We start from the raw sequence: 13,116 nt of genomic DNA, 5'->3' as shown, positions 1-13,116 counted from the left end.
GACAATACAATAAAGGAGTCAGGACATTTCCCTTTAATTCAGAATACTCAAGACATCTGGCATAAAGCTTTAGCGTGTTTCACTTTCACGTTTCACTTGAGTATTTAATGGAAAGAACAGCAAACATTTTAACTTAGGAACTTGAAATGCCATCTTTACAAGTTGAAGATCAGATGTCTACCTGAGTCTTTGTGGACGGGTCACAGATTACATCATTTATGGGTCACAAATTAGCTCATTTACGCTTGGGGACTATAAACGGTGCTCACTGGGAGACAGGCTCCCGCAAGCCTTTTTCATTCCTAACTAACTCCGAGTTCTTTCTCACTTCTCTGCGACTCAGTTCCTTCTTCACCTTCTACCATATGTTTTCGCCCCCTGCTCTTAAACAAAGCCCTGTAAACCCCATTGACGTATTTGGGTATTCGGAGAAAACAAAGAGTAACTCAAATCACAGAAAACTCTAGCCCTGAAACAAACACATCCAGGAGAAGACCAGCACTGAATGCAGGCATTTACCATTCCCTCTTTCTGTAGCAAAAGATGCTGGCCACTACTCCAAGCAGAACAACCACTGCCACTGGGATGAGAATTGCAATGATTAATCCCACAGCTGGAGAGAGGAAAAAGAAAAAACAAGAAAGACATATCCCAAGTTACCAGCAAGGTTTATGGCTTTTGTAACATTCCTACAGACCAGAGGCCCTGTCACCTAACCAGAAACTCACTTAACAGTGGTCTACAGTGACCTATACCATATACTTCCCCTTTGCCAGAAAGGGAAAAGTCCATCTGTAAAAGGGCCGATTCACGGATCACTGCAGAAATCAACATATATTTCTCTCTGATTGCTTAATTGAGAAGAGCTTCAGATGAAACACAAGAATGATTGTAATGTAAGCTCTGTTCTGAGGAAGCACTAGAATTACACTTTCAGGTTACTTGAGCTGGCCACATCTCTGGTAATGGCTCTTACAGGCCACCAATTCATTGCACACACTGCACTGCTTTTTTCTGGTTTACAATGCTTCTAATCCCCAGGGTTACTCTAAGATGTTCCCACTGTCTTTCTCCACTGATGCTAAGTGCCTCAGCTTTGATTTTTCATGTATTTTCACTGAACCCCGACGCTTCCTCTTCCCTTCACGTGAAACACTTTTTAAAATTTTCTCATCCTCCAAAGCTGATCTCTTTCTGTAACTATCTTTCTGGGTTTGCTTCTGTCAGGGGATCGATAAAGCTGAAATCAAAGCAGAGAGGCATCTGTTTATAATTCTGAAACTGGTAAATATTTCCATAATGCCTTTCTTCCCACCATTTATTAGCAGATATTCATCATGGGAAACTTGACAAAAACAACTAGCTGCTTGAAAAGACTTAAGACTCCACCATGTCTAGGATTCTTCTTGCACACATTACCATGAACTACATGGTAGCTATGACAGGAACAGACTTTTTACAGCAATTTTTACATTTAAAAATAAACAACTAAATAAATTAAAATAAAAAGCAGGCTGCAGGCCCAAACTGCTTGAAGGGACCAGACAAAAGAATCTCAGCTTTATATACATTGTACAGCCCCTGTCCCAAAGAATATTAATGAACAGGGATATTCAACTTACAATCCTCCTTTGTCACCACATAGAGGCTATTTGGAGGGCTCATCCCGCCAGCAGTGTAGGCTTGTAGGTCCAGCTGGTAGCTTGTTTTGCCTTGAAGATCAAGTATTCTCAAAGACTTTTTTGTTAAGTCAGTGATATTCTTAACTTTAAGTTCTGGATTCCCTGTTTGTTTGGAAGAAGTAAGAAAAGAATACCTTGCAGTAAGGGATTCTCAGATCACTCTCAGCATAAGCATAGCAAGAATTTCTTAAAATCAGCATATTAAGCCTGCAGAACAGTCTTTGGAAAGGAGAGAAGTAGAGAATCCCAGGAATGCCACTCAGCCGCAGAACAGCAAACAATACAGTGCGTATGTTGTTGCTGTAGACTGGTTTGACTTTTTACACTCAGGTTTATCCTATTACGTTAATGAGCTAGTTCTGTACAGTTCTGTACAGACATGTCCTTACAAGCCGGGTACTGGAAGAATATACCCTATTAAATATAGCCACGTAACTTCCTACCCGTCCTCTAGCTGGTGCTTGTGAACACAGGGCAGTGTGTCACACTGCCTCTTAGTCACTGCACAGCTTTATGGCCTTGGTGAGTCAGTGTTTTCTCTGACTTTTGCCCTATATTAAAGAATAACTGTGCTACCAACACAAAAAGCTGATATTTGAAATGCCTTTGTCACATATTAGGGGCCGATTCTGTCACTGAATAATGCAACTGAACTATAATTAAAACATCTTTTTTTCTTTTTTTCCCCTCAAAGTGGAATTAAAACTATTGGGAACTAAAAAAGGCTAAAATAGGAAAGTTGCAATCTATAGATTTCACTTACCTGATTCTGAAAGCCTAGGCTTTAAAGCATCTTTTTCACCTTTTGCAAAGGAAAGCCGATATCCCTCTAGAAACCCCTGACAATCCTCAATAGGAATGTCTTCCCATTTTACCAATATAGAATCTGAAGATGTTTCTTCTACAGTAAAATTTGGTGCACGTTTTGGGGCTGCAGGGAGAATTATACAGGAAAAAGTTAGTAAGAATCTACACTATCATAAAATGCAGACTCCACATAAGTGTTGCATTCGTTTTATTTCAGAGCTAATATGTTTGACTTTTTCCTGAATACTCTTCTCTCTTTCTCAAGGACATGTAAAAAAACTGAGTAGGTGATACTACAAGGCAATCAGTATTTCTGCCTCCTTATGAGTAATTACTGCAGTATTATCTACCAACAGAAGCTGAACGAAAAACATTTCCTTAGACAGCCTTCTTGTGGACACATACGTGTAATATACCCCTCTCCCTGCATCAAACCCAGAAAGTTTGCATAAACATTCTGAGCATGCAAACTGAAGTGTTTATTTTTTTAAGGCTTTAACTCCGTGGCTACATTGCTTGTATTGAAATTAAACAAAGTTCACATTCCTATCAAGGAAATCTACCTTAGCTTAAAAGAATTAGTCGTAGCAGGCATGGCAAATCCTTATTCCAATATCTCTCCAATATCCCACTGACAGTATCACTGCACATATTGTGTACAGTCACACAACAGGACGTTGACTGATATTTGTCACCAATCTGTGACTATCTACCAAAGCTGAACTCATGTTTAAGAATGCAAACATTTTGTCTTGATGGCTATCCAACCAAAGGCAAATACGAAGTTTTAGCATAAATCTGTACTTTTCAGCAAAGTGAATACATTTCTCAATTCCTAATAAGCTTCTTTTCAGTGTCCAATGGATTTCCCCCCAAAAAGCCTTTATTCTTTTATCTTGAAAGCTTCCAATTCTGAGAAGAACCCATATGAAAATCCTTCTTCCAAGAGACTGTTCAGGATTTTTAAAAGAGATGCAAAGGGCTGAAAGTTGAGTTTTTGGTAAAATTGCCTTACTCTAATCTTCAGTCCTTACAATAAGGATATTTCCATGGCCTCAGACTGTGTGATCAGCTTAGTTTTCCGAGCAACTTATTCCAGCAAAAACATGTTAAACTTGAAAGTGAAATGGTCTAAAAAGTGCATTCAATCAGCAACGTTGTGGACACCTCTTAGATCTGCTAAGCTGTACCGCATGTGCTCAGAAGTTTACTTTGACTTTGAACCAAGAAAAGTTCCTTCCCTTCCCAGGGAAGTGACCCCATCTCTGTAGTTCAAATTATGCCTGTGCCTCCAACTCTGCAACGTCGTCGTTTTCAGAGCAAGCTTCTGCAACACCCTCTGCCACCAAGGAAGCTGGAGGACACAGGGATACTGCGTGCTGAGAACTGAAAGTGGCTGCTTTCATATAACCACAAGGCACACAGTTTGAACTGCAAACGTGCTACTGTTGACATCTGAGATTCTGCACAAGCCAGGCAGGCGGTTCAGCCCAGGGGCTGTGATGGGCATGTGAGGTGCGTCTGTCTCCGTGTTTGTGCGCGTGTGTGAGCGGGGGAGAGAGAAAGCAAGCAAACCCCATGCGTTTATTAACTTCCAAACGGAACAGCCACAGGAGTGCTTAAGAAAAAGCAGGCAATCCAGACAAGTAGTTTCAAGTCAATAGGACAGCATTTAGATCTAAAGTAAAAGCACAGAAAAAAGTAGGTGTGGTACAGAAATTGAAAGATTACTGGATCTATGAAGAGAACTATATTGCAGTTGTATATAAAGAATTTGCAGAAGTCAACGGTACTATAAGGGGATTCTGCTCTTAATCTTCTGCTAACACTGAACTAAAAATAGGCACGGTTTAATTTCACTTTGCAATCATTCTGAACGATAAAGTATACTTACGCAGCTCTTTCATATACCCAGTTATGTTCTTCAGTAACTGATATCCACTGGATTTGCAGCCATAGAGCGAAAAGTTGTATCGCACACCAGGTCTAAACAGTACTGCAAGAGAAAATCACTGTTAAGAAGATTTGGCTTATGAGGAATGATGCTTTTAGCTTTCAGATGATGCAAACATATAAGTACATATTGAAAAGATCATAAAGTCTTAGACCACAGAGTTAGGTATCAATACTATCTCTATTTGTAATTCCTATAAAAGCTATGCCATCAAACACAGTTTGGGGGCAGTAAAAAAAAAAAAAAAATCTAGCTCTCAGAGCAATTTCAGTTCTAAACAAATAGGACAGAAAATAGTCTACTGGAAACGCATTAAATTGCTCTTTTCCATGAGGAAACACAAACTGTAAAGTTACAGAAACGATCCCTTTTGTTGCCTCCCATGGTACCTGTGTAGATCCTGCTTACTCAGAAATGCAAACACATCTTTAAAATACACAGGCTTATTACAGAAACAGCGCAAAGGTAATTCAGAGAACTCTCAAAAGTGATACTGAAGCAGTTCAACAACAAAATCCAGGTCAGAACTCTGAGCATATAAAACAGATAGTCATCAAACCTCCTCTATGTCTTCAATGGAGGCACAGGTGTTTGGTACTAGAGCGTACGTATAATTTACCACTTTCTGTGATTTCCTCAAGGGTGCACAATATTTTCAAATGTATCCTCTGCCTATTTTTTTTTCCTCCATAGGATGCCACTATGACCCACAGCAGCAGTCAAGCATGTTTTTGCAAGAGCTCAGGCCCAGCCTGAAAGAGTCTCATTGCAGGATGAAGCACAGAGGTGAATTTACTAGTTTGAGCCCAGCCCTAGCAGCCTGGTATCTCCTACAATCTGCTTCAAGAAACATCCCAGCAAAGAGCTCAGAAGAGAGAGACCAGTGCATCCTAGGACAAACACAGTATTGTCTGCTTAGAAAAAGCAAGCTATAGCCAACACAAACAAAACCAACATGGATGAGATGGTGTAACTATATTAAGAACAACACATTGCCCCCTGTCAAAATTCCCACCCCAACACCCCTCCCACCACCTTCTTACGTGCACAGCTCCAAGTTGTTTTATCTAATGGAGACTTTACATACTGAACTCTTCTAAAAAGCAAATAAATACTCTTTTTACGGAGCAGAGAAAAATCTTAAAATTTTCTTGAGCTTTTTCTTTCCTCTTCTGTTTCTACTAATCCCACCACAGCTGAGTTTCATTTCCCTGAGCTGCCCACCAGCATCTAGAGACCTGGAAAGTGCCCTGTTCCAGGAAACTTCAGTTGCTGACAGCAAGCCAACACATGGAGGTTACACTTAAAAATATCTGCCTCATGTAAAAACAACAGACAGAGGTCTCCCCTCTGTCCTGAGCAGCACAGTTTTTGTTCAGAATCTGCATAAAATTCAAAACCCTAGAATAACCATTATCCATTAGGAAGTTTTAGGAAGTTTAGGGCTGAACTAGCAAGTTTTCAGGTGCAGCTAAAAAAGGTAATTTGAAAATAGTTAATAAAATAGGATGATAACAGTTAAACCAAGACTGAATATTTGGATTTGGCAGAGCAGCATAGGAAATTAAAATGAATACAACAGCAAGAAGAGGTTCATTTATACACACAAGCATACAGCAACACAACAACCTTTGATCTGTAGTAGATTGGTAATGTTCTCCCTCCACTTGCTGTTCAACCTCTGAATCAGAAAGACTCATAAAAACTCTTACTTCTGACTTACCAGATTTTATCACTGCATCTGTTGTATTTGAAGGAAATTTCTGCCAGTCCACACTACAGGGCTGAGACCCAGATGAATGACACCATTTTACTATGTAGCCACAGGTCACGTTGGGGTAAGAATTCCAAGAAATATAAATTCCGTTCCCCAGTGCAACGGCCCGCTCTGTTTTGACATTGTCTGCAACAAAAATGACGCAAAAACCCATCAGAGAGCAGACACTTATCTGTAGTCCAAGCGAAAAGAAAGCCTTCCAGCCACAGCACACAGGCTTTACAAACTGCAGTCATTTTTAAGAACGAGGAGCGCGCTCCTGGTGCTGTGAAATTCGGAGCGGTGCTTTCAGCTGCGCTCTCTGAAGCGCTGGAAATCAGACGAAGCCTGCAGCAAATCCTACAGCCAGTCTTGAGTAGGATGACGAGAAGTGCTGCAGCTCGGGACTGGCTAAGAAAGTACATTTTCAAGGTAAGCATTTACAGCAGATGTCAGGCTCAAATCTGACTTGACACCAATTTGGCAGGAGCCTCCAGCTACAAATTCCTCATTCTGTCTAAGAGTTTGCTTTGTGTTCCTTTTAAAGTGTCTCTCGTACAACCACAGGCAACAATTTTTCACTGAGACTCAACGGCAGAAGGTAAGTCCCTGGCAAACTCTGCGGAGACTCCAGAATATCAAGGGTAAAAAAAGATCCTCTGCTTTGCCTTCAGTACATTTATTTTGTTTCTGGTTATTAGAGATTTAGCTGCCCTTGAACTCATGAGATTGGGGAATGACACTTCCCTCTATGGCCGTCTGTCAGGAGGGGTCCTGCAGAGCTCAGGGATGTTTTCCAAAGGCCACGACAGATCTTCAGAAACAATCTCGGGGTTTCAGTTTTTCTTTTTTCAATGTTCTTATTTATGCTCCCCTATTGAATCAATTATTTCCTGTTGTCAAAGCCCTGACCCATGGGAGGCCGAAGGGAAAGGACGATTTTTAAGAAGCAGTGTTGTGAAAACTTTACTCTCACAGACATGCTGTGAATGTTGAAGGACTGCATAATTCTAAACATTTTTAATAGATACTGAAGTGTTTAATCCTTTTCTAGTTTGCTCATGGCAAGAAAGACACACATGCTTAAACAAATACAAGTCAAACTCCAGAAGTACTTCAATACTTTTCCCCATTTCTATGATGCTGGAAGAGAATTAAGCTGCTTTAGTTTTCCTATTTACATGAAAGGCTTTCTAGGGACTGTGGGCACATACTCTCTAAAAATGCTTAAGTACACCACACTAAATATTATTCCCTGAGCCATAAGACAGGAGATTCACCCGGGGCAGTAATGAGCCCTGTTCTGCTCATTTGGGGGTATTTATAGCTGTAGTAGTAGAAATAACTATCTACAGTACTATACCTACTGTAGCAGCGGAGCCTGTAACAGCCAGATTATATGCCCTTGACTCTCTGCAGAGCACTTTTCAGAGACAGTGACAGATGAATTAAGGCAGTGTATCCTCTGTTTTCAGTTTTCACGAAACCTCATCAGATATCCAGCTTCAGAGCCACTGCTTTCTTAAGGACATTAGAAGCACTTACGGACTGTATACAGGAAGTAGCCAGAAGAAATGTTTGGGAAGAAATGTCATCCAGTTCAGTGAATGAGTCACATTTCATGACTCCAGTCAGTGACTCAGATAATTCCTATACCAACTTGGTAGCAAATCTTCTACAAGTTGGGTAATGCCACGGGAACCTCAGACTTCTGAGCTCTTTCCAAGTGAAAGCTGCAAATGAGTTGCAAAGCTGTCGTCCGTCCCACACCAATACCTGTGTTAGAGAGACCTCCACCACTCCCAGAATCTAGTTCTCTTTTTGCTCAAAAAAGAGCTATAAAAGCATCTTCATGAAAATCACTATCTGTCTCAGCTACATCACTTCACAGAAGCCCACAGCAAAAGCGGCAGTGTTTTAATTGGGAAGCTGAAGTCCACTTTCTTCTCAAACCCCGGCTTCTAGCACAAGGAGGCAAATGCTTTTCCAGCTAGCCCAAACAGTATTCTCCCGTAGAGCTCAGAATCAATGAACTGACAATTCCCCCCTTAACAAGGCACACAACATGCCCCTACAACCTTTTTCCGATTCTCTTTAGCATGTACCACATTTCAGTGTCGCAACAAGAACACAGAGGAACAAACTGAGCTCCCCAAACATCAGAGATCTGTGCCAATAACTTAGCATCACCCTTGTTATTCCTGGGAAGTCTCCAAAAAGGTGCAACATAGCTGCAGACACTGCACACTATCACCCATGGAGAGCACAATTACTTGGTGAGACACTGCACCAAAAGCAAAGCAGCATGTGTATTAGACTTCAGTGGGATAAAACCCTGCACACCAAAGCAAACAAAGCATGCGTCATCTTGTTTTTCAATAAATAAGCCTGCCCAGATATTCCCCAGGCTGGGACAGCGCTTAGACCGCTGCTGTGAGCACTCACCGCTTGGAAGTTCCACGCTCGTTATCTTCGAAGGAGGAGACGAGCCTGCGTGATTTTTGGCTACAACGCTAATTACACAATCGTTTTTTCCGAGTTTTATCTCAGTACTGTTTGAAGGTTCGGTGACTTCTTTATACTCCAGTGGTGTATCTAGCAGGTAGCATGACACTTCATGAGACACTATTTTTCCATTGGCTTCAGAAACGGACAATGGCTATGAAGTAGTCAAAGAATGCATTAAAAACAAGATGGAAAAAACAGAGGAAGACATAGGATTATATGAATCTAACGCACAGGACCACCAGGCAAAAAAGACAAGCTACTCAAGTGTGATTTTGGGAATTAACGTGCAAGTTCCTAAGATTTTATTTTTTACCCAGGACGTGTTAAAAACTTAATTCTTCACGTGAAATTCTTCTCAAATCAAAGTTTTCAATAATACTTCTTTTTAAATAGAAAAATTCTGTAATATTCTCATTTGCGGAAAATTATTTGTCTTAAGGTATGATTCTAAAAAGAGTTAAGAAAAGTTATCTGATTTACTGACGATAAACTCCACACATTCATAAATGCATAAGAATATTATTTTCATAAGAGTTACTTTATGTAATGCTTTAAAACTCTAAGTTTCCTATCTACCTTCCAAAAGATTTTTAGGCTTCTTCCAGAAGGACTTCTCTCTCTCCAGACATCTGGTCCTCTTGCAGGAGCTAAGAAAAAAGAGAATTTTTTTTTCCTCCGAGTTGTACAAGAGACAATTTAATATCTATCAATCAGAAAGACAGCCTTCCTTCCTGTAACATTTAAAATATATGGCTTCACAAGTTCAGCATTTTGTCATCAAAGAACTAAAAATACTTACGAGCTTCCAACGTTGTGTGTTCCTCTACCCTACTCCAATCACTCCATTTCCAGAAGTGGTCAGCAGCTGAACAGCGCACCCTGAACTGGTATTTGGTATACGGGTGCAATACGTTCAGCTGAGCTGTGTAAGTCGAGAATTTTCCACCGGGCATGGAGACGTTGTGCTGTTAAAAATTTATAAAATTTGACATGATTTTTTTTGTTGTTCCTAAATTATGCTGAAAATCAACACCTGAAAACAAGGTGATATTCTTCCTAAGACATGTGCACAGAAGCACACTGAAGACGGTCCGTCTGAGCAAGATACTTATCATACTCTTCGTAGTAGTCCTATTTCTTTCAAAAGACAGTATGTAAGTCTTACCCAAGTGATCTCTGTTCACGTCTATTTTACAGCACTAGTCACTCTTGCTATTCTTAAAATGGTGCAAGTCTAGGGAGTATTTCAGTTTCATGATTACTTACAGAAACTCTAAGCCTGGGAATATTTTCTACTGTATCTAATTATAACACGCGTGCATCACAGCTGCCAAGAACGGGACTCTAAGCAACTTTAAGTTGTAACTAATTGTGCATTTCTGAAGCCAAATAACAACTTGAAAAATATCAAAAAGAGCCAACAATCTCTCACATGGAAGGAAAAGTTTCTGAAAACCTCTTCAAGATGCCATGTAAAAACCCATAACAATTTCACAGCTACTTTTTTATTACAGAGAACTCTTAGAGGTTTTTTATTAAGCAACCAGAGTCAATATAATGCTGCCAAAACTTTTATAAAGTTGTATGCTATGTTTCAAAAGCATCTGTAACAGAGGCCTCTGATACAGGTGCAGCAAAGGGAACTGCTGTGGCAGCGTAAGACCTTACCATCTCCCACCAGCCCAAACTACTGAAACAGTAGCAGAGCTCACAAGCAAATACGTGCCCCAAGCTTCATCCAGTGCGACTCAGGCTAGACCAAACCGTGCAAACCCACATTTGCTGGTAATTTAAGCTAACTGAGCTGGGAGCAGGTGCCACAGTGGCGTTCGCTCCCACTGCTGACTGCTCCAGGAGCAGTAACTGCTAGGAGCAGACAAATGCAAACTGTGGATGATAATATCTCAAACTACCACACCAAAATCCAACACAGCTCATCTGTCAGAGCTGTTATTTACATCTCAAAGCCAGTTCAGTTCCTTCTCCTGGTAATTCTCAAGATAGCTATGATTTTCTTTGCAGTTCCTAATCTCTGGGTACTACTTAACACATTTGATTACAGAGTAAATATAAGAGCTTACATACTCACAGTATGTAAGTGCTCTCACGGTATTTAAAAAAAACATTCTGCATAGAGTGTGCATTAACTACAGCCCTATTATTTTAGGGATAATGTATATAACGATCATATGCAGCCTCAGCTGCATCACTTCTGTGGCTTGACTGACTGACTGATTATTCAAGGCTTTCCCTGGTAGGCAACTAACTATACGTGACTAACAGAATACTTGCTAAAATCAAACTGAGAAACAAGCTTTCTAAAAAGCAACCTCTAAGGTCAATGTATTCAGGTTACAAATTCTGGCTACGTTCTGTGCACTGAGACTGGATACTTCAGCGTGAGCCTGCCTGAGCTGGTCAGAGATTTACCATCTGAACGGGCAAAGAGAGTCTGGGGGCAGACCTCAGGCCAACCATACCTGCACAATTTCGCCATCGGGCTTCCCCAGCGAAACGGATCACCCACACGCTAAGTTAGGCAATAAGGAAGAAGAGGATATATTTCCACCACCTACACTCAGCATCTGATGCTGGTGTTTAAAATAGTATCCTAAGCTCCTTTGACAGTCAGCAGAGTAAATACGCAGCTCCAGTCAGAGACGCAGAGCACTAAAGCAACCAGAAGCCCGAATGCTGGAAATCTGAACTCTACCCAGAAATACCACCTTCTCTCCAGATGCAGAAGTCTCCATCGGGATTGCCTACTCACATGCCCAATGGGAGAATCCTTCCCTACCCTGTCTCCACGCTGCTGACGCACGAGCAGGTTTAGCAACGCTGTACTACAGCCACATGCATGTCAACTGCTGACAGCAAGCAGCTGAAATGTTCCCTGAGAGGGGGGAAAAAAAGAAAATCAACTACAGATTGCAAGAGGCAATGAGAAACTACTGTGGAAGTCCGCAGAGCAGCAGCACATCATGGGAACTAGCATGTGCTGGTGCAGCTTGCATCATGAAGGACAAAGCACAAGAACTACTACCTAAAGGGTCAGTATAAAACACTATGCACCTTCTCAATGCTCCAAATAATATGGTTGCTAAACTGACTTTCCTCTAAATTGTTTACAACCAACCAAACAAAATAAAGCAGGAAACAATAGATTACAACTCTTCTTGATTTTAGTAGATGGACTTCTAGCCATCACCGCATTAACCTTTCAATAAGACAATCAGACTGAAGCCATGAAAGGAATGTCAAGTGAAAAAGATCAACATTTGAGCACAACAAATTCCAATAAAAGCAACACTTACCAGTTTTTGTTCAGCGTGACCACTGCTAATTTCAATTTGACACAGAAGCCGGATCTCAATAAAGCTGCCGTTTATGTACCAACGCAGACGGACACTTGTAGAACTGTTCCCAGAAGCAGTTAACTTTTCTGGAGTTTTTGGATGAACTTAAAAATTAAAGGAAAAAACCTTCAGTTCTAAGACAAAAATTTTAGCTCAGAAAAATTTAATTTTAAAAGATCCAAGAGAATGAGAAAAATAAATAAATTATCTGATTAGCAACTAGGACAGCTGGTGCTATGAAGGCACCTGCAAGCTGTTTCATTCCTGATGCACTTTTCAGTTATCAAACACAAACAGATTTGCTCAAGGCTGAGTGTCCCTGGCAAAACAGCATGTATGATAACAAGCTGGCAACTCACAAAAACACTTCACTTCCAACTGATTTTATAAAAAAGGTGCAATTACCTGGAACACAGGGGCACCTAATCATAGGTACCAGAGAAGAAAAACTCAACTGCTGGAATTGGCCCAGTTATCTTTAAGGGAATGTGTACTCTATGTTGGCAATTAACTGTACAGTGAGGGAAACGAAGGAAAGGAATCAAATAGGAAACAGCAGTCAAACCTACCAACTGTAAAATAGCCCAGTTTATGATTAACAGAAACAAATTATGCTTCTCTAGGGCCTGTCAATTGACCCTGACAGTTCTAATCTCACTTGTAATTAGGAAATGGGCAAAAAATGCAATTTCTGGAAGAAAAAAATCAGTTTTTCCGGGAGAATGACTGAGTACTGTAAGCTTTAGGAATGCCTGAATCCGCGGCTATGTTTGTCTGCGGAGGCTGACACAACAGGGCAGGGGAAGACGGGAACGTGCACCAGAAAGGTGCCTGTCTTCTCCCTTTCCTCATTTATATTGGGGGCCTAATAAAAGATATTACTTCCTTCAACAAACCGTGGCAGCAGAGGATCATGGCTACAACAGTACTGCTATTACCTTTTAGTGCCACTTTTTTAGGCTCCAAATCCCGCAAAAGTAAGCCTGTAAGATCTTGCCCTAAAAGCAGGCACTGAAATATGGGGCCACCCACAGTTCATAAAGTTACACCTAA

General features: G+C 40.8%; 1 protein-coding gene across 2 annotated transcripts in view; it reads right to left on the bottom strand.

Annotated features, from left to right (window-relative positions):
* Positions 1-13,116, bottom strand: part of LOC138064587 (leukemia inhibitory factor receptor-like) — a 51,309-nt gene that overhangs the window by 3,149 nt on the left and 35,044 nt on the right. For both annotated transcript variants that reach the window (XM_068927892.1, XM_068927893.1), the window contains 9 exons: positions 12,022-12,167; positions 9,507-9,672; positions 9,284-9,354; positions 8,645-8,858; positions 6,167-6,346; positions 4,384-4,485; positions 2,446-2,613; positions 1,623-1,784; positions 520-613 (listed from right to left, as the gene is read on the bottom strand). In XM_068927892.1, the coding sequence (XP_068783993.1) occupies positions 520-613; positions 1,623-1,784; positions 2,446-2,613; positions 4,384-4,485; positions 6,167-6,346; positions 8,645-8,858; positions 9,284-9,354; positions 9,507-9,672; positions 12,022-12,167 (1,303 nt within the window). The remainder of the gene's footprint in view (positions 1-519; positions 614-1,622; positions 1,785-2,445; positions 2,614-4,383; positions 4,486-6,166; positions 6,347-8,644; positions 8,859-9,283; positions 9,355-9,506; positions 9,673-12,021; positions 12,168-13,116) is intronic.

Source organism: Struthio camelus, chromosome Z, assembly GCF_040807025.1.
Source record: "Struthio camelus isolate bStrCam1 chromosome Z, bStrCam1.hap1, whole genome shotgun sequence".
NCBI classification, from domain to species: Eukaryota; Metazoa; Chordata; class Aves; order Struthioniformes; family Struthionidae; genus Struthio; species Struthio camelus.
Note: the sequence above shows the minus strand (reverse complement) of the source record. Positions and strands in the feature narration are given on the sequence as shown.